The following is a 21,769-nucleotide window of genomic DNA, read 5'->3' as shown; positions in this document are numbered from 1 at the left end:
AGCAGCCCCGGCTGCGCCCTGTCCAGGGAGAGGGCTGGAAGGCAGCTGCGGGTTTGATGTTTGCTGTGCTCACCGCACACATGCTGTAGGGTATTGCAGGTTTATGCGTTAAGCAGTAACACGCACAGAGCACAAATAACTGATGCAGAGTGAGCAGGTTGTGTTTTGTGTTGGCTTTCACACTCGGGGCTTGGCTACGCTGACTTTCCAGGGCTGGTCTAGCTGCGATATGAACCACGGGAGAGGCGTATGCAAATGGAGGAGATGGGAGGCTGGAAACTGCTGTGACACTTTGGTCTGCAAATATCAGATCCTGGTTGTGCACAGCCCGGGCAGGGGGGGTGTGCTGCTGGGTGGAAGGTGTGGGGAAGTCATAGAACCATAGAATGGTTTAGGTTGGAAGGGACCTTAAAGACCAAAATCGTCTTGTGTAAGAGACGCTGTCGTGGTTTAATCCCAGCCAGCAATTAGGACCACGCAGCCGCTCGCTCACTCCCCTCACGGTGGGATGGGGAGAGAATCAGAAGAGTAAAAGAGAAAATTCGGGGGTTGAGATAAGGACAGTTTAGTATGTAAAGCAAAAGCTGCACACGCAAGCAAAGCAAAGCACGGAATTCATTCCCTGCTTCCCATGGGCAGGCAGGTGTTCGGCCATCTCCAGGAAAGCAGGGCTCCGTCACGCGTAATGGTTACTTGGGAAGAGAAAATGCCATATTTCCAAACGTCCCCCCCTTCTTGCTTCTTCCGCTAGCTTTATATGCTGAGCGTGATGTCATATGTTATGGGATATCCCTTTGGTCAGTTGGGGTCAGCTGTCACGGCTGTGTCCCTTCCCAACTCCTTGTGCGCCCCCAGCCTACCCGCTGGTGGAGCGGTGTGAGGAGCAGAAAAGGCCTTGACTCTCTGCAAGCACTGCTCAGCAGTAACTAAATCATCCCTCTGTTATCAACACTTTCCATCACAAATCCAAGCATACTCCCATAGCAGCTACTATGAAGAAAATTGACCCTACCCCAGCCAAAACCAGCACAGACATCAAAACAGCCTTTATACGGGAGGAATTTTTTATCTCTGATGGTGTGATTTATATTCAAGCAGGTGATGCATGGAAGAAGAGCTCAAATTTTTCAGGAGGGCCTAGAGATGGGATTGCCAGGGAGATCAGATCCTCAAGAATTACCTTTCTGGGGAAAGAGGGTTTATTACACTTGTTTTCTTGGCAGGAGAAAGGAAAATAAAAGCATGGGTTTCTTTAGCATCTGATTAAATGTCACAAATATCCTCTCATTTCTCAGCCGCAGCACAGGGATCCTGCTGTGTGCCAGGGGATGCTCTCCCCTCCTAGAGGTTTCTCCAACATCTGAAATCATTGAATCATTCAATGGTTTAGGTTGGAAGGGACCTTGAAGGTCATAGAGTCCCAACCCCCCTGCCCTGGGCAGGGACACCTCCCACCAGCCCAGGTTGCTCCAAGCCCCGTCCAACCTGGCCTTGAACACCTCCAGGGATGGGGCAGCCACAGCTTCTCGGGGCAACCTGCCCCAGGGGATCACCTCCCTCACAGGGAAAAATTTCTTCCTAGTATCTAATCTAAATCTCCCTTCTTTCTGTTTAAAACCATCACCCCTTGTCTTACCGCTCCCCTCCCTGATCAGGAGTCCCTCCCCAGCTCTCCCGGAGCCCCTTTAGGCACTGGAAGGGGCTCTGAGCTCTCCCCTTTTTCGCCTTCTCTTCTCCAGGCTGAACCCCCCCAACTCTCCCAGCCTGTCCTCCCAGCAGAGGGGCTCCAGCCCTCCCAGCATCTTTGTGGCCCTCCCCTGGACGCGCTCCAACACAGGTCTGTGACCTTCCTATGCTGGGGGCTCCAGGTGGGCAGGGATGCTCCTTGGCAGGTGGAGAAGAGCAGACACGAGCTGACCGGCCATCTCACCACCCACTGCCACGTGCACCAGTGGGAGAAAATACAGGGTTCTCCAGCTCCAGAAACTGGAGGCAACTGGGTCAAATCCTGCCTGCTGTCATGGCTGCTTTTATTTTATCAGCTCTGTCCATGGGACTCCTCACATCAGTGTTTTTACTATTCAGTGCCATTATCCAACTCTGAAATCATTTAGCCAGCTTGTCTCTGAATTTGGGGTCGCATTTCTACCCACACGGAGACTGGGGATGTTTGGCCTGAGGATTTCTTTTGCCCTTCATGAGCTTCGGGGCAAACCAGAAAATTACTCCGTGTAATTTCAGGCTCTCCAACCTCCCTCCGAAGGGCACGTGCGGAGGTGGCAACCTCGAGGGCTCTGCCCAGACTTATCACCGCTGTGCAGAGCTGCTGGTTTGCTTAGAAGCAAATATGTGTTTGTTCTGGGAACGCAGGAGCTCGCTGGGGCTCGGCAGTGACCCCTCGGCTCGCCCGGGCTCTGAGGGCACACGGGGAGCTGAGGAGTTCCTCCTATGCAAAGTGTTCTCCAGCCCAGCTGGATCAGTTTGGTTTGGTTTTGTTGTTTTTTTTTTTTTTCTAAATAAGGGGAGAGTTTATTTGAGGGTTTTCTCGATGCACAGAGAAACTGTCAGCAATAAACAATGCTGGAGGAAATAGAAGAGCGGGGCGCGTAATCATTTATTTTTTGTTTTGCTTGAGTTTATTTTTAAATCCGTAATTCCTAAAAGATAGCGTTGGTAGTAAGGAAGAAGAAGAGTGGTGCGTTTCTTATGGTGGTGGTGGGATTTGGTTGTTTGGTTTTTTTTTCTTTTCAAAAATCCCATTTCTTTACTCAGCCAGGGTTTTTTGCCAAGTGACCAGTGAATGTGATGAACCCAGTTTGAGACTTTTTTTTTTTTTTTTTTTTTTTTTTAATTCTCATGAGGTGCAGAACTTGGTGCGTTTTTTTTTAAATCGGGGTCTCCAGGAGACCTGTGATGCTCAGCCTCTGGGATCCCGTGCGCGGCCCTCCTGCCCCGTTTCTGGTTCTCTTGATTCACAGCACCGATGTCGCTGCGTGCGACGTGCTGGTCGCTGGTCGGTAGAGGATGAGCTGGGTGGTTGGGTTTAGCTCATGTCTGAAAACAGGAGGCAAACTGGAATGTCAGGAATGCGAAGCGCATCCCTCACCACCACCAAAAATTCCCCACTAACCCTTTGCAGGTCAACCGTAGAGAAAGTCTGTCTGTACATCACCTGCGCTGCACACCTTTGTAGCTCCGTTTCTGGCATCTTATTGTCAGTGGGATGTTATGTATAGCTTTTATGGTAACGCTTGCATGCTGAATGCAGTTTTCTTGGAGGGAATCGCACTGAGAAATGGGTGAAGAAGTAATAATAAATCTACGTAAGCCCCTGTTGTGTCAGCCCACGGCCCTCCTTCGCCCAGAAGACAAACGCACGGATGAAAGTATGGTTTTCCCAAGCAGCGCCTTCAAATGACTTTGCCAACGCTCCTGTCTGCATGTGCTGAGCAGGGGGCCGTCCCCGGGGACGTCGGCGCTACCCCGGCCGGTGCGATGCCACGGCGCTCGGTCGGGATGCGGTTTTGGTCATTGTAGCCTTTCCAAGCGTGGTTCAAGGGCCCAGCACGTTTGGAAGCTGTTGCTCGTGGCTCCCGGTGCGCTCCAGGAGCGCTTCCAGGGTGTATCAGCCTCAGTTCTGCCAGATTGCCCCGTTTTGAGCAGTTGGTTAGTTTTAAGAAGGGAAACCCAAAGGTCTAAGCTTGTGAAATAATCAGCATAAAATCAAAGGGAACTGATACCCCATGGCAAGAGGTCTATTTTGATTGTATTTTCTGCCTTGGGAAACAGAGCGTCTGCGTTTCCCGGCTGCCGTAAAAGAAAAGGAGAGGTATAAATAACCAGTGAACCGTAATTCCACTTAAGTGTCGTATCTGTATTAGTTGTATTAATATGTCCTTGTACTGCAGCAGCCAGGAAAAGCTTCGGCTGAGCTCAGGGACCCCTTGTGCCCGCTGCTGCGTGGGTGCCGGACGACGCGGAGCCCGCCGGCCCCGGTGGAAAACGATAGCCGGGAGCGGCAGGAAACGTTACGGGGTTTCTCTGCGAATAAGAAGCTGCTTTCCGGGGAAAATGAGACACCGTTTAGCAAACGCTTCAGGATTGCCTTACTTTGAAGAATGTTGTTTAATCCTGTTGAAATGGAGAGGATTACTTCTCCTTAAACGCATTCTTCCCCGGCTGGGGGCTGCGGGCTGGAGCATGGGAGCTGTGAGAAGAGGAGCCGGCGTTGCGCTTGGCTTTTTCTGGCTCTTGGCCACTGCCTTAGCGGGAGTCGCTGTTGGAAAGATGCTCCCCGATACTGGGACAGTTCCTGTTCAGTCTGGGTTTTGGAGGTGCCAAGCTTCGTGGAGGCTCTTTGTACCCGATGCCTCGAAGTGAGTCACTTCGCTGGCGTACCTGAGCATCGTTTCGGGCGCCTACGCGTAGGCAAGCGCGTCTGCGCGTGCTGGCTCGTCGCCGGAACCGGGTCCCGGGCTTTGATGTGCCAGGATGTTCAGCGCTTGGGGCTTTTCATAAAAGAACAAAGCAAAAATTGTTGGCGTCGAGAACAGTGCGCTTTTCTCTTAAAAATTTCCCTGGAAGTCAAACCCTGCGGTGTAACTGTCTGATTCATAAACTGATTTTTTTGTACTTTAGAAGTCTAATAATAGACCGCAGAAGAGACTCATTCAGTCAGTCTAGGACTTCCCTGGGACTATTTTAAGCCCCGTGGAGCGGGGCTGGGGGTGCCAGCGGGCTCTCCAGCCTCCGCACACCCCGGCTGGGCTCGGCGTTCGCAGGTACCACTCGCCGGCAGCGATGCTCTGTGCCACGGCTCTGCCTCCCCGAGCCCTGGAGCCGTTCCTGGATGCTAATGAGCTCAGTCCTCTCCCGAGCTGGGGAGAGCTTTAGGGACGGGAGACTGCGGCACGGAGAGGTGTAATAATGTGCCTGGAGTGGTCTTTTAAGTGGCTGACGATTTGGGGTGTGAGACCTCATTTCTTTGACTCCCAGTGATGTCTTAACCTTCTTTCTCCCATTACTGCTCAGGTCGTTTCTAAAGGCAAAGCCAACCCTGTTTGAAAATGCAGATTGAAGTGAGAGCGTGCACTTTAGAGTGGACTTTAGACTTCGGCGTGGAGCTAGGCTTGGCCGCCTTCTCCTTCCGAGGGGGCTCAGCCCCTTCGGGCTTCTCCGGAGCAGATTTGCTCATTGAAGCGTGACATTACCAGAAGCCACATCTTTGCTTGACGCTTCTCAAAGCCAGAGAGGGGCCGGGGGTAGGGGTGTGGAGAGGGATTCGGAGAGCCGGGTTTGTTTAACACGTCCCTGAAGCGGAGGTGGGAATCTCGCCGGCCGGCGCTGGGAGCTCGCAGCTCGCCGGCAGGGCAGCACGTGGCTGAAGCATCTTTTCCAGAAGCCACCAACCTTTCCCCGTGCTGCTTTTCGGTTAGATTACAGGAAAATGAGGAACTTCACCGCCTTTACGTTCGTGGCGCTAAATTTCTGCTTGAGAAAGCTTACAGTTTCTCTACTCGTTGCACAGTAATTATGGTCCGTATCAGTGGCTCTGGGGCATCCCTGGAAAACTCGGCGTGCCAGGGCCGGTGGTCTGGTAGCCATCTCGATGGGCTCTCGAAAGTGGGAAATAGGCCAAAATATGCTCATGACAGCAGTAGCAAAAATAATGCTTTGTCTAATAATAACAAAAATAATAATAATCCCTTAGCCACGTCCTTTGTTTGGGCAACATCTTAAAAACAAGACGTGGAAGGATGCTTTGGGAAGGCCCTGTTTCGCTCGAAGCGTTGCACGGGGGCAATAAAGTCATCCGAGGAGCGAGGAAAATCCCCTTGTGCTCTGGAGCTCCTTTCTGCGTTGAACTCCCGTTTGTGACATTTTCTACCAGGGAGGAGCTTGGCCAAGTTTTGACGTGCACAGAGTCTCGTTGGCCCTGTTGAATAATTCACCAGCTCTGTTCTCCGCGTGAAAGTCAACCGCTAAATGCCAAACTGTGGTAGCCTCTTTGTTGCTGCCCCGGCTTCGGGACCATGCGTGGGGCACCGGAGGCCGAGAGCCGGGCTGGAATTCATGGTGGTGGTAAAAGAAAAGAAAAATTAGGGGGAGGAAGGTCGCCAAAGCGTGGAGGACAAGACGGGGTTTGGAGCAGGAGGAGCTCAGGCTCCAGGGCAGTCCTGGGGAGCTGTGTGTGTGCATCCCCCCCCCCAAAACCAGCTCGGTGCTTCCATGTGCCTCTCGCAGAAGTGGGGATTTGCAGGAGGATCCACGATGTAACTCTGATTGATGTTCTGGGGTAATAGTGTGGGAGGGAGAGAGGCTTCGAGACAGAAAGGACTGCTCAAAAAGTCCTTTATCTGAGTGCTGGACGCTGGCATCGCTATTCGTTCCAGTGAACAGGAAACCAGTCCAAAAATAATAGGTTTGTTTTTTCAATCTAGCTTTGAAATGATGAATATGAGCGAGAGGAAAACATGTTTTATATCTATAAGGGACTAAAACCATTCTTTGTTTGTCTTCATTGAAAATTCTGCGTAGCAATTAAAACTCCCATCAAAAATGGGAGTTTTCAGAAAAAGCTGGTGGCTTTACTGTTTCTGATTGCGATGCTGATGAAAATATTTCATTGTTGAATCACTTCTGGCTGTTTTCTGCCAGAAAAGGGCGATGGTCTGCACTCACCTCTGACAAACTGATGATGCATCTTTATTGAAATGCAAGAAGTCGAAACCATTCGGTCTTGGCAAGTTTGCCTCAATAAGATCATTTTGCGTGGGGAGAGACGAAAGGAGTTATATACCTTTTGTAATAACATACAAAGTAAGAGGGGGTTTTTCAGTGGTGTTGCATAAAACCTATTGGAGCAGTTCTGGACGTATTATATGGGCGGTGGACTGGAGTTTCCTCGGATGATGCAGTTGAATGGATATCTTAATAGCTGAGAGTGAAATGTCTTTTATGCTCAGTGGTAAACCCAAAAGCAGTGTTTGCACTGAGAGTGTCGTCCAAGCCCTGATGGTGACGTACGGTGGCACTGATGGGGGGACAGGAGCACATCCATTTCAGTGGGTGTTCAGGTCCAAATACCGGGCTGTTGGTCCTCGAGTTCCTACCAAACCTTCCTCTGTCCTCAGTAAGCACACCACCATCTTTTTCTCTCATTTCCAGGTGATCTCCGCAGTATCCAGACTCTCCTTCCACAGTATTGCTCAAACCAAAGGAATTAGGTAAGATCCTTTCAATATGATGCTTTAAATAACGTTACTTCCTCTCCCTCTCCATATTCCTAGTATTTATTCACACCAGACTCTCTAGAAGTGTTAATATGGTGGGGATATATTAGGGTTAAACAGACATCAGTGCCTTTGGGATGTGGGCAGGGTACTTGTAAAAGCATCTTACCAGCTGCTCGGGAATAATTTCCAAATAACGAAGTGCAAACGGAACGAGTTGTGTGCAGTTCGCCTGCTGGGGAGGGTAGCAGGGTGGGTTTTAGTCTCTTTTTAGCGAAAAGAGGTTAGCAAAAGGAGGTTTTGCTCAGGTCCCCTCCGCGGGGGCCGTGCAGCTGAGGAGTGGCGTCCCGGGAACGCCGGCAATGCCCGTCCCGTGGAGCTGTGGTGTCACCCCTCCTGTCCCCACCGCCACCGGCCCCGCTCCCCGGCTCGTGCAGAAGTGCCCAGGTGGCCTTTCAGTCACCGACAGCTGGGAAATTTCTTCCTGGCTTTGACAAAGGCACATTAGTGCTGAGTGGGTAATGGGGGTTAATAAGTGAGGTGGCCCTGGCACCCAGGGTGGGCTGCCCCGCTGCCGGCGCTCCTCCTCCGCCGCTAATTGAAGGAGCGATGGAGAAAGAATTAAAACCAGCAGACAACCCTATTAAGCAGAGCTGTTATCCCGGTCTTTGTTCAATTCCCTGCAAAATTGGCTTGCAATTGGTTTTCTTGTTAGTGTGCATTTTTATTATTAATCTGGCAACGGCATCTCATTAGGACCACAGATAAAACTGGGGAGAGTTCTCAGCCTAAAGGACCTTTCCTCCATTTTGGGGGGAGGATTTTGGGGTTGTGTTTTGTTTTTTTTTCCCATGGCTATAAAACACGTTGGCTTTTCTCTGCAGAACGTGTCGTGCCGCTATTCTGGTCGGGGTGTAGCATGGCGTTGGTCTGTGGCTGCATCCCAGGACCGGCCACGGCCGCAGCCGGGTTTGGGGGGCGCGGGCTGGATGGGGCCCTTGCATTACTTCCAGCCCTGCCGCCCGTGCCCACCACCCCACGCCACGATTTTCCACTGTTTGAACTTAATTTTCCCTGGATTAACTGAACTGGTACTGCTGGAAGGGAACAGCTTTTCACGTGTAAAACAAACTGGGAGCCTTCCCGTCTGTTAAACGGGAACCTGACAGACCCCACCGGGACTTGGGGGGAAGATTCAGGGGGTGAAGGTTTGTTAAAGCACATTGAGGAATAAAAACATGCTGCAAGTTAGGGCCTGTTCATTATTAAGGATAGCCCGAATTCTTGGAGAAGCCTGCAGTGATTATGATTTTCAGGGAGAAGAGCATCCGGGGCTTTGGGAGGGAGGCAGTAACGGGGGAAACCACGTGCACAAGCGGCAGTGCCTTTGCGAGGGCTGGGTTTAAGAGTCGGGGCACGGCCGGAGGAGGTTGCGATGTGTCAGCCCTGGCAAAGCCCTTCCCAAGGCTTTGGGGAGGTCCTGGTGGGGGTCCAGAGGAAGACTGAGCTGGCCGGCCTCTGGGAAGGCTCTGGCTGAGTCACCGGTGTTTCTGTTGGGGTCTCCCGCTGCCGCTGCCGGGACTGGGTGGGATGGGCCATAGCTGGGATCCAGGGGCGAGGAGGCTTTGCTATTCTTGTGGCTATGTGGCTTTTTCTCATTCGTTTTACAACCGGCATTGTGTGGTTCCCACTAAAATCCCTTATCTTGGAAGCCTTTGGCACCATAATTACACAAGAATAGCACAGAGCTTAGTGGGTCTTTGCTCCTAACTCTGTTTTCCTGTGTATTAACCCTCCTCCTCCTCCTCCCCGTGTCCGCTGCAAGAACAGAAAACGCTGTCTCTGTTCGCTCCCGGGGGTGTCCCCTCCCATCACACTGTCCCCTGCCATCAGAGAGCCCTTCCTTTGTCCATTGCTCCACGTTTTTTCCTTTTAATTAGATGATTTCTTGCTACACCATCACAAAAGCCTCGACGGCAGAAACTAATCTCAGACGAATTAATTTAATGTGTGAGAACCAGCAGCAGCTCTGGCTCCCCGAAGGGACTGGCCACATCAGCCACCGCCGCCCCTGGGCTCGCTGGGGTCCCCCCTGGTGATTGGGGTCCCTTCCTTTCCCTCCCCCAGTGAAGATGCTGCCATTGAAATAAATGGGAAAAGCCTCGTTGGCTTAGGCACGGTGCTCAAAAACATCCCAAATACAGAGCAGTTAGGATGGTCTATGGATTGTGTGGTCTTCAGCCCCATAGCATGAATGTGACTCTGCTCCAACCCCTATTTTTGGGGTCTAAGAGGCAGGATCACGCAAATTGAGAATGAAATAAATCCCAAAGCCTGTTACTTGTCCTTAAATAAGTTTCGTGGCATGTAAAGTGGCAAAAGAAAAATCAATCTTGCACGCTATTCAGTGAAAAAATAATAGTCTTTCTGTCTAATAATTTCTGGATACATGAACCTTGCCAGAGAAACCCTGTTCCGCAGAGTAAATCAGATCGCTATCAGGATAGCTACGTTGAGATGACAGAGTGTTTCTTCCAAGGAACAAGCTGCAAGCAGCAGAACGTGGCAAATAAACCGGTCTTGAATGCGATGTTTTGTTTGCAGCACATCGCTAAGGTTGGGCTTAATCTATTGCAGCTGTAGCTACAGCCCGCGCCGCGGCTTTCCTCCTCCCGCTCTCTTCCAGTCCCAGTTGCAGGTTTCCGAAATCCTGCAGAAAAGTGTCCCCCTCCAGAGCGGGACTTCCCTCCTGGCAGGTGATGGTCTCTCGTGATTGCAAAAACAGATTCTTCTCTTGCAGAAGGCGCTGCAAACAGCCCAGACGAGGTTTTCCCGCTAATTAAAGAAGCATATAGTTGCAAGGACCGCCACCACCACCACACTGGGTTGTTTTTTGGGTAGCGCCCCGTGCTTAACAAGCCTCTCGAGGATAAGAGGCTTATTGGTGCCTCCTAGAAAAAGGCACATTTTCTCTCTTTAATTTAAGGCATTGGGAAGAAAGATGCTTTTTGCGGATAAAGATGCATGGAAGGGAAAGCGGATGCAGGGAACTACATGCAGCTCTTGGCTTCGTACGTGGCCCTGGGCAAATCCCTTAGTTTTGTTTGATTTTTCCTGCCCCACCGTCAGGAGTGGGGAGGTGAGACATGCCTTTGTTCACCTGCCTGGTTGGAGCCCAGACCCGCCTCGGGCAGCGCTGCCTCCTCATCTCCTTTGGGAGCGCAGGGGCTCTGCGGTAATGGGATAATACTTTTTTGCCCGGTGTTTTCACCCGCGCATCGTTTTACAGGGACAAAGAAAAGAGTCTCATTGTGTAGCGTTGCCCATCAGCTAAGGAGGGGGGATTTTTTTTTAATTGTTGTTTCTCATCCTTTCCTCCGTCTGGCCGGAGGACTGTCGGCAGTGGCGGTGTGAAGTTACCACCGTGCTCCTCATCCATCCGCGGCTGTCTCTGCACAAGGAGCCTTTATTTCACAGCCAGGACAGCAGGAGGTTCCACTGCAGACCCGACTCATGGCCCGTTAAGACCATTACCCCATTTCTCCCGCCGGCTGGCAGTAAATTCTTCCCCGTTCGGTGGGAGGATCCTGCTGCAGACAGCAGCAGCGTGGTGGTACAGGGATGCTGTGCAAAGGTTCTCCTGTGCTCTGGAGCGTGAGTTTTCATTCCCGTTCCAGGTTTTCTCAAGCAAACTCAGCTCTCTGGAGGACAAGAGGACCTCTTGTTGCAGGTCCTCATAAACCAGGATTATTTTTTTTTTTCTGAAAGCATACTTTTACTTTAAATACGCAAATGGTTGATGCGTGAAATCAGAATGGGAACATGGCATGTGCCAGTGGAGGTGATACCCACTCAGGTTAGTTGATGCCATCCTCCCTGCCAGTGGTTGCCTCCTCTCTTACCCTGTTGATCAAGTAGTGTGTGCTCAAGCTCCTAATTCCTCTCAGCCAGGGTGGTTTAAACTGTTTGAATTACCAGTCCCAGTTATCCCAGCTGATTTCTTTTTTTTTTTTTTTTTGCCTGAAGACTTTCCTGCTGCAGCCCTGGCGGTTCTCCATCGCCCGTGGTAGATCCCGGTGTCTCTGGGCTCCGGCCGTCATCCACCTCGTGTGAGTGAGCTCCACCGGCTGAACGTGAGCTGTGAGCGGTGGGGGCGTGTGTTTTTTCATCTCCCCAAGATACGTGTTTTTCCTGGAAGCCGAGTTTTGCAAGCAAAGCAGGAGGTTAAGGAATATTGGCTCATGCTGCCTGCATGCATTTTTAATGTGTGCACAGCCAAACCATCTGAAAACGGGAAGGAGTTAGCATGTTCAAAGGCCTTTTACTGAGGCCCTTAATCTAAGTAAATCCTTTATATATGAACTGAACCTCGAAGTGACTTTCTTCAGAAGGCGCTGCAGTTAATAAAATAGATTTAAAAACATTTGCAAGTGGGGAGGAGGGGTGAATCCTATTTGTCAAGCGGAGGTTTTCTCCTGCGGGAATGGCAGCGGCGCTTTGGCGGGGCGGTGGAGGGAAGGAGAAGGGGATGGTCGTGTTTTCTCCATGCCGGGGGCCAAGGCAGGACCCCCTCGGGTTGGTGGCACGGCTACCTGGGGCAGCTGCTCAGAAGAATAAGTGCCATTAGTTTTACCTCCAGGCAAACACGGCGAGGCCAGCCCATCGCCCCGGGCTGAGGTTTACCTTGCATTTAAACGAATAAATAACTAGAAGCCAAGATGCTGATTTTCTTGGCGTTTACCGTCTGCGCATCGCGTGCCCTGAGGTGACAGGGCAAATTTGCTGGCGGTGGCCCGTGGCTGGGAGCTGCCTGTTGCCGGCCGGTGGCTGCAGGGCAGGTTTGATCTCGGGGAGAGGTGACAGCGCTTCGGATGCCTGGGACTCCCCTCAAAGTCCTGTCCATTAGGAGCCGGGATTTGCTGGTTTGCATCAATGAAGGAGAAAAACCTTCCTGGGTCTCCCAGGGGATGCGCTGGCGCCGCTCCTGATGCTTGTCTGCCCCCCTGGGGTGCCCTCCACCCCCCTGTAGATCCCATGCCCAGCGGGGATCGGGGCCGGGGTGCCCACCAGCACCCTGTTGGGTGCAGACCACCGTCCAGGCCATCGTGTCTCTCTCCGTTTTGCCCCTCTCTCCAATGCAGACGGTGAGTTGGGAGGAGAGGAGCTCAGCGCTGGGATTAGCCCAGGTCGCAGCCTCCTCCGGGCACGTCCACGGCGGCTAAATGAGCTGTACCAGCATCCACCCATCAGGGAGGATTTAACCCAGAGGAGACTTTCCTCCCTCCCTGCTTCGCCTGCAAACCCCGCCGGGCCGTGCCGACGAGGTTCAGCATTGCTGGGTTTTGCCCAGGTAAACTATTAAACCAGACCGATGTGCTCAAAATGAGGTTTGCAGCGTTATCATCCCCGGAGTTTCGGTGCTTAACGGCTTGCCAATAACACCAGGATGTGCGTGTGGGTGAACCGGGAGGAGGGATGGGAAGGGAGAGTCACGAGCATCCCGCCTGCGCCCGTCGCGGGGTTGCAATATCGCCGTGCTGAGCGAGCAGCGTTCCCCGGCGCGGCCGTGCCCTGCAAGGGGCAGGAGAGGGGCAGAGGGGGGCAAACCGAGCTGGGGCTGCGGGGGCAGCCCCCAGCCCCTGCCCGGCAGCACGTGCATGTCTCTGCTCCCAGCGCGTGCCGTTCACTGGTCAGCCCGGTTTGATCTGCAAACTCCTCCGTTGCTTCATAGAATCGTAGAATCGCTGAGGTTGGAAGGGACCTTTAAGATCACCAAGTCCAACCATCAACTTAACCTGACAAAACCACTTCTAAACCACGTCCCCAAGTACCACCTCTACCCTTATTTTAAACACCTCCAGGGATGGTGAATCCACCCCCTCCCTGGGCAGCCTCTTCCAGTGTTTGATAACCCTTTCTGTGAAAAAATTGTTCCTAATATCCACTCCAAACCTCGCCTGGCATAACTTGAACCCATTTCTTCTCGTCCCATCACTTGTCACCAGGGAGAAGAGCTCAGCCCCCACCTCTCTACCCCCTCCTGTCAGGGAGCTGTAGAGGGTGATAAGGTCTCCCCTCAGCCTCCTCTTCTCCAGGCTGAACACCCCCAGTTCCCTCCATCGTTCCTCATCAGACGTGTCCTCCAGACCCCTCACCAGCTCTGTTGCCCTTCTCTGGACACACTTCAACACCTCAATGTCCTTGTAGTGAGGGGCCCAAAACTGAACACAGCACTTGAGGTGGGGGTCTCACCAGTGCCGAGTACAAGGGGACGATCACTTCTCCAGTCCTGCTCACCACACTGTTCCTGACACAGGCCAGGATGCTGTTGGCCTTCATGGCCACCTGGGCACACTGCATCCACCAGTTCGGAATTAAACCTGGAGTTTTGTCCAGGTTTCAGGGCTTTAATCCATTTCCCCCGTCTGACTGAGCCCCACCACGGTGTGGGGGTACCCTTACGTTTGCGGTGGGGGTCACCCTGTAAAGGAGACTTTGTGATCCTGCCAGCAAAACCCGCTTCTTGCAGAAGATGGGATGGCACAAGCCCTAGCGTAGCTGATCAAGGAGACGTTCCCCTTGCTGCCCTGGAGGAGAGAAGAGAGATAAAGGGAAATCTTTTATGGGATTTGCAAAGATTCTCCAGCGTGATGGAGGCTTCATGCTGATCAGATTGGGTCTCTGCTCCCCCCGCCCCTGGGGATGGCAGCTCAGCATCGGAGGCGGATCCAGCCGTGTGTGAAAATGGCAAGTAATTAAAGTCGTTAACAATTAAGTCCTCAAGTGTCTTCTGGCGAGGAGGTAGTTACGGGACCTTTTCTCCTGTAAGGTTGGTTTGTACAAGGGCTGTTTTATTCATTGCCAATGTGCTCTCAGTAATTGCACTCTGCCCATTATTTTTTTTACTGCCGTTGTGCATCCATTGTACGCACTGTAAGTGTTGCTATAAAATGGATGGAGAAGGCTGTGGAAGGAAAACACGTCTGGAAACGCATACGGTTGCTATGCAGCGCTCTCCTGTGCTCCAGGGAGTCTGGGACTGGGACCAGTCCTGGGACTGACCGCTGCTCCTGACCAGCACAAACCTGCAGAGGTTCAGCCGCAGACCTCGCGAGTGGTGGGTGGAGTGGAGCTGGTTTCTTGTGACATGGACAGACCTTTTTTAGGAGTGACCATAAAGCTTCTTCCCTTGTCAATAAGCAGGATCCCTGGCTAAAAGCAGTTCCTTTCGAGCTAAAAACCTCTTAAACTCATTTATTTTGGCAAGTATGTATCCTCACAGACTTGCTCCTAAGAGACTCTGAAAAATATCTTTGACATATTTTCCTGTGCGGCTGCTTTGTAGGCTTGGGAGATGCTGAGGTCACCCCGTAAGCATCTGCTAATAAAAGCAGAGGCAGTTTCTCTCGCCCCCTCCCCACCAGCAGCTTTGCTTAGTGAAGGTATGGGCCTGACATGCGCCGCGCTCCTTAATATTGGCATGTGGGGCTTGCTGGGTTTGGGGTGCACCTGCCGTGTTGTCGCTCATCGGCTTTGCTGCTAACATAGGAAAGACATGGACCTGTTGGAGCGGGGCCAGAGGAGGCCACAAAGATGCTGTGAGGTCTGGAGCCCCTCTGCTGGGAGGACAGGCTGGGAGAGTTGGGGGGGTTCAGCCTGGAGAAGAGAAGGCTCCTCAGAGACCTCAGAGCCCCTTCCAGTGCCTAAAGGGGCTGCAGGAGAGCTGGGGAGGGACTTTTTCCAAGGGCATGGAGTGATAGGATGAGGGGGAATGGCTTCAAACTGGAAGAGGGGAGATTTAGATGAGAGGTGGTGAGCCCCTGGCACAGGTTGCCCCGAGAAGCTGTGGCTGCCCCATCCCTGGAGGTGTTCAAGGCCAGGTTGGACGGGGCTTGGAGCAACCTGGGCTGGGGGGAGGTGTCCCTGCCCAGGGCAGGGGGTGGCACTGGGTGATCTTCACGGTCCCTTCCAACCCAAACCATTCCATGATTCTATGATGTTGTACTTCCCTCGGGGCTCCCTCTCGTCTCGCTGGCCACCCTTGCACCATCTCACCCTGGGCTGCAGCAGCAAGGCACAAAGAGCTTTCTCTCCCAGTCAGGCTCAGTGCATAGGTTGACAATCAAAGGTGCTGGGGAGGTCTTTCTGAAACGCAGTCCTTGCCCCCAGGTATGGAGAAGGTCTTCAGGCTCAACTGGTCCAAAACAGGGGGCTCAGAGGTGGGGGGCTCCCAGCACTCCAGGGGAGGACTTAGAGTGGAGGCACCACCGTGGGCTGTGCCTGGAGAGAGATCTGCTCAGGTCCTCTGGGACAAACCGCGGCTCTTTGCCCTCCAGCAGAGAGGGGGGAAGCAGACGTCCTTTTATTCCTTGTGGACCCCGGAAAGTGCTGCTCAGCCCAGGTGGTCTGGTTGGGTCTGGTTTACGTCGCACAGTAGAACCCCGCTTGGCTGGGACACGCTGGTGGGGCTCTGGTGCAAACAGCCAGCGGTGCTGGCACTGGTCTGGAAGCAAGCAGAAATATATATTTGGGTAGATATTTGTTTTTATTGGCAGACGTTTCATAGGGCTACAGCTGCTCAGGTACAGCAGAGAAACTGCTGCTCAGAGTGCTAAAAGATTTCCTTGTGCTGCTTTGCTACAAGTTAAAACCGGGGAATTTTCAAGGTTTTTGTTTTAAGCGAGTTGTTTTCCAGAGTTGGGCAATTGCGGAGTCTCGTGGGGATGTTGAATACCACGGGGTGCGTCCCAGGTCTTTATGTCCTGGCTGTGATTTATCTTTAGGCTCCCCGGGTGAGCGCTGCCATCTGCCCAGAGCGGACATGTCCCTGCGGACTACGCTTGCCATTGATTTTCAGCCACGGCATTTTCAAATCTACTTTTCTTCTGAGTCAGAGACCAGGGCCAAATCGTTTCCTAGAGATTGGTTGTGCTGTTACTTGAGAGGGTTTGTTTTTTTTTCCCCCTTTCTTTTTGAGAAAGATGTCTCTGGATTTCCCTTTTGATTTTATCCATCTGTTATCGGCAGTGTGGAGCTGAAGCGAAGAGAAAATCATGCCGCTTTCTTGAGCGAAGCATTAGTACATGAGAATTTTTTAAAAATGCGATAATGTGTTGAAACATAAAATTATATGAGCTGTTATTTTCTTGTCTCGTAGTCTCCAAAAATACTTGGTCCATATTTGAGCTAAAGATAAAGCCGGGCATGCAGTTAACCCTTGGGCACTGTGCAGTGCACTGTGCTCAGTGCTGGAAGTACTCTCCTGCAAAATCATCATCTTTGTGTTATCTGATGATGTAGCTTGCTGCTTCCCTGCTGAATTTCTATCAGAATTAATCTTGTGAGAATTTTTGCAAGTTCCAGACCACAAGTATAAAAGCAAATCATAATTTTTCAGAGGACGTGTCTAAAATTTGGCACAGCATGAGGTGCTTCTTTCCAGAGATGAGTAATGTAACACAACAGTATGATTTTAATTAAATTCAGCAGCTTTTGGTATGCTCCGATGTGTCTTGTTCTGCAGGGAGAGAATTGATTCCATTCTGCTTTATACAAATGGCTTTTGGGCATTAATAGCATGATTTTCATCCGTCTCGCAGCACTTTACCAAAGTCATTCCCTGACGCTTGTTCCCATTTCACAGATGGGAACCACAGCTCAGAGGTGCTGCCGGGGTCAGGAGCGGGGCTGGAGGAACAGCTCCAGGTCACCTCTGTGCTCATCTCTGGTCAGCTCACCGCCACCTCTTGGTACATCAGTAAATGAAATGCTGCTTTAATCTGCCTAATCCCACCAAAGCCGATGATGAATGCGTTTTCAGTTGCGTGTGAACACCTTGCAAAACCACATGGTTTTCTTTGGAGGGCTCCAGGAGAACTGTGCTCATGAAGGCACGATGTTGTGCCCAGTGGACCTGCTGTGGATCCGGGGTGCCAGAACCGATGGCTAACGGGGGACCCAGAGGGACGGGGTGATGCCATGCTTAGGGGGTGACTTGTCATCCTGGAGAAAAAGAGGAGGAAAAAGGAAAAGGGAAGGTTGGAGCTATCAAAAAGCTGAGGTCTGAGCGCTTCCCATAGAGAAATGTATTTTGGGATTGAAGCAGCATTAAACCCCAGCAGTGGGGCAGACGGAGTGGTCTGGAAGCGCGGGAGCTGAAGCCGGCTGCTGCCCCCCCCCCCCCAAACCACTCCCATGGGAAGCACAGCCTGAAGTCCAAAACCTCGGTGAAATCGCAGACTCCCATGGGGTTGCTCTGTCTTGCCACCATGCTTTCTTCAAAAAGGGTGTACAGATCTTCTTGGAGGATCCGTACACCCAGCCGTGGGTTTTGTGAGTTACCGCAAGGTGTAATTGTGACCTGTAGACACCATCCTATGGAAACGTTTTTCTGCCAGATCCCGAGCCAGGAAAACTGGGCACGGCCCTGTCCATCCCAGCAGAGCTGGAGAAGTGCCGTTTCCCCAACCGGAGGCTCTGGTCCTTCCCATTTATGAAGAAATCCCTCACAGAAGGGGCGGCAGATGGGAGCAGCTCAGGTTTCACGGGTGTCGCATCCTCCGCCTGCTTTTTAAAACGCTGAAGTGCGACTTAAGAAAATGAGGGGAGATGCGCAAGCTGGCGTTGGGAGGCGGGAGTCCCGCTCCCGGTAAGGGATGAGCCACCAAACACCCTCCTGGGGGTGTTTGCACAAGTCGTGAGAACCTTCTTGCAGATCTGCCCGACAGACGATCTCCAGCGAGCGTGGCCTCAGATGGGAACGGCTCCGGGGACGGGGGGTGGGCAGCGAGTGGGACATTTCCACCCTGCCTGCTTCTCACGGGGCTGGGGTTTGGCCCCAAGAAATCAGAGTGGAGACAGGGAAAATACAAAATACATCATACCAGATCCTCCCTGCTGTGTCACACGTGGATTTGAGGCTAAGATGCTTCTGCACAAAATTCTCCGAGTAAAACCGACCCATCCCTGACCCTCTGTATTCTCCATGACGATACCTCAGAGGTGAACAGCCGGCCGCAGTTGCTAGGACAAGGCACCCAGATGCTGAAACATGTTCATAAATAAATCAATCTTTCTGCTTACTGCTGTTAGAATTGCAGCCTACCTGGCTCTCCCCGTTAAATAATTCAGAGGAGAGAGCAGCCAGGCGGTGCGCCGAGCTGCGCCTTCGCCCCGCAGAGAGGATCCCCGCGGGGGGGCGGCCGATGGGGGTACGGCGTGGGATGGATGGTGGGTCAACACAAGCGACCGCCGAGAGCAAGGGAGGGGTTTTTGCATTAGGTGAAATATTAACCGCCCGGTGAAATATTAATTGCTTATCGCCCTGTGTGATGCTCTCTGGCTGCCGACTGCTCCCGCCTTCTCTTGCGAGAGCGCGCTGCGTTTGCGGGGTGCTGTGCGTGCGCGAGCGCTGCAACCCAGAGAGGAGCCGGAATGTTTTATAAGATCAAGGGGTTGCTTTGCATCGCGCGTCAAGAACGATCATCCGCTGTAAGTCTTGCCCTCAAGAGGAGAAGCTCTCTCTAAACTCCGGAACAAATTACTTGGTCTTTCCTTCCCTTTTAGGCTCTAAAACAAACACATCGGATCGATCCTACTCTCGTTCTCTTCTTTGATCTCTGGAAGCGATGCTCTTGAATGCTGTGGGGTTTGTCTGTGAAGAAGTCTACGCTGGGAGGTTTATTATCTCTGAGAGCCTGTTCCAGCGGTGTTTGATGTCGCTGGGGCTTTCGCTCTTCGTCTGAGCGGGACTGGGTTTGCCGCAGCCCAGGCGCGGGCTGGGAGGATGAAGAGCTCAGCTGGTGGTTTTTCATGACAGTGGAGGGGAAAAAAACCAAAGTCTGGTGCTCAACTAATGATATTAAGTAAGAGACGTTTTCAAATGAATTTAAATGAACTGGGATCTCTGCAAACCTGTTGGGTTTCAATGGGCTCAAAATACTTTCCTCATTACTGTTGGGCATTCCCAGCTGTAGCATTTAATATTATGCGTGAAGTTGCAGCGCACCTGGAGATCTAGAAGAATTTCCCAGGGAATTGGTAGCTTTTAGACCCCTTCACTTCCAACTTTTCTCCTCTTTTTTAAAAAAATAATGACATACAAACTGGTCCCAAACAATGCGGTTGCTCTTGGGGAGCTCATGGCTGGAGAACCATCGCCCAACCAGGTGGAGATGCTTCTCCTTGCGTGGTTACGGACCAAGCAGATAACCTGCATGAAGGTGTCTCAGTGCAAGTCCCGTGCTGGACCTGGACGTGCATGAGAAACACTGGGTTAAAAGTTCACCCAGTTGGCTTTTCTTAGAGTTGCTTTGATGTGGATCTGGTGGGGCAGGAGCAAGAGCAGGGCTCTCCTCCCCCGGCCTCTCCCCACCGCATCAAATCTGTTTCTGCAGCCAGTTCAAGTGGAAAACATCACGCCGAGACGAGCCCGGCCCGCAGGGGAGCCGTGAAGGTGATCTGATGGGAAGCGGCAAAACCAGCAACACAGGGAATAATTAACGGGACAGGGCTGGGTGGGCAGTTCACCCTGCGCCTCCTGCCAGCACCACCCTGACCCCCGGTGCGAGTTTGGGTAGAAAAATGTTTAATATGCTTTTCTATAGCTGGCTGCTGGAGGTTCATCCTCATCAGCTCGTTGCTGGAGGATTAATTTTTCCTGTGTTCAGTGAAGAAATGTAATGTATAATGGATATATAAGGGAATTTAAGCCAAAAGTAGGGAGACATTTTGAATAAAGGCCATACTTAATAGGGTTAAATTAAATTATGTTGTTGCACATCGGGCTTTTGGTGAAGGGTAAGGACCGTTTGGGCGAGAGTTGCCCGAAGCTGCACGGTCCCAGCCCTGGGTGACTTGTCCTGCAGTCTGGGGACTGGCACCCTGCTTTGGAGAAGGGGAGAGGAGCTGCGGGGAGACGGCAGCTCTGCTCCCGCAGCGGTGACGTGGGGACATGCGGAGCCTCCCCGGAGCCGCTTGTGTCCCGGGCAGCCGGAGAGAGAGGCACGAACAAAGGGCAAACCCATGGCTTTCTCCAAAAATCCGTCCTTCAGCTCCAGATTTTAGCTGCTCCATTTAGTAATCCTTTCCTCAGCGTGATTTTCCTTCTAATTGCGTTCTGAGCATCCTTATTTAGCCATTATCTACTATTGCGGAGATACAGGTTATTAATTCCTCCCCTGCCCTGACTTTCACTCCGGTGCTTTACCGACGGTCAAGGTGAAGCTGAGAGGGCTGATGGAGCTGCCGACTCCACGAAACTCTCATTAGAAAATATTTTCCTCTCTTTGCCGTCTCCTTGCCTTACACGGTGGGGTTTATCGCAGGAACTGATTACACCTCAAGCCCAGATTTACGGTTGGAAATGTGTGCTTGTGATTTTAATATTCTTTATGGCTCTTTTACTTCTTTCTTTCTGGCATGGTGAGCCCTGGGGAAGGAAATAGTTAGAGATGAGGAGCAGAAGATGCATGTAAAAGAAAGGGAGTCGTGCCTTCTGGTGGTATTTTTTTTCTTTTTATTATTTTTATTTTAACAAGTGGTGTTTAAACAGAGGTCACCTCTGATTTCTCCTTTCTTGCTGTAGCTGTGCGGGACGGTGTAGCGCTGCGGCGGCGGCTGCCGTACCCCTTCGCCTGTCGGGGCCGAGGTCCGAGACTGATTCCCATGATGGGCTCAGCCACGTGCACCAGGAGCTGGTGGCTTTTTTGGTGTGTGTCTGCGCTTCACATGGCTTCTGTATTTGTCACTAATCCCCAGGGGTCAGCCAGGGGAGAGGAAACGCAGGCAGACACGGGCGTTTTGTGAAGATCCCGCGTGCCTCCTGCTCTCTCGCTGCACCTTTATGCGTTGGAGCTTCTCTCCAAAATGGGTTTCACCCCACATCTCGGCAGGGGCGGCCGTTTGTGCCAGATGTTGGGGTGCCCCATGGCAGCTGCCTCGCGGTGAGACTCTGAGAGTGGGCACAGCCCCCTCTGCTCTTCCCACCGTCGCTCGCCGCCCTCCCGCGTTGCCCCCTCGCGCGTGGGCACGGTCAGACGCGCCGACCTCGGGTGCTCTTTGGTTCCCCTGGCTTTGCACCGCGAGCGGGGGCACGGCAGCCTCCTGAGAGCTGGTGGAGTGCAAAATCATCCCGCTCTGTGCCTGGGGTCAGCCCCTGGTCGTGGTTTTAATTGAACTCGCGGCAGATTTGAGCATGATTTCAAAACTCTCGGTCTGACGCCGCTCACCAAAGGGCGGGTGAAGCAAAGCAGAGGAGGGGAAGGCAAATTAATGCTAGAGGTATAGGATCCAAAAATAGCAAATTTGGGGGCTAGCCAGGCCGTGTATTAAATCTTTTAGGAGAGGCAATCTATCGTGAAACAGGGAGGGTGAGAGGGGAGAGGAAGGAATTGAGGGCAGTTAAGGGTTCATGTGTATTCAGCTCTGCTCACCCACCGCATCCCCATCCCATCCCATCCCATCCCATCCCATCCCATCCTCATTCCATCCCATCCCCATCCCCATCCCCATCCCATCCCATCCCATCCCATCCCATC

General features: G+C 52.2%; 1 protein-coding gene across 1 annotated transcript in view; it reads left to right on the top strand.

Moving 5' to 3' along the window:
- VAV2 (vav 2 guanine nucleotide exchange factor) overlaps window positions 1–21,769 on the top strand; it is a 156,682-nt gene that overhangs the window by 97,332 nt on the left and 37,581 nt on the right. The window contains 1 exon segment of the mRNA XM_009892323.1: window positions 7,168–7,226. Within this exon segment, the coding sequence (XP_009890625.1) occupies window positions 7,168–7,226 (59 nt within the window).

The sequence above is a fragment of the Charadrius vociferus genome, unplaced genomic scaffold (genome assembly GCF_000708025.1).
Source record: "Charadrius vociferus isolate BGI_N301 unplaced genomic scaffold, ASM70802v2 scaffold549, whole genome shotgun sequence".
In the NCBI taxonomy this organism is placed as follows: Eukaryota; Metazoa; Chordata; class Aves; order Charadriiformes; family Charadriidae; genus Charadrius; species Charadrius vociferus.
This window is presented reverse-complemented; position numbering and strand designations above follow the sequence as displayed.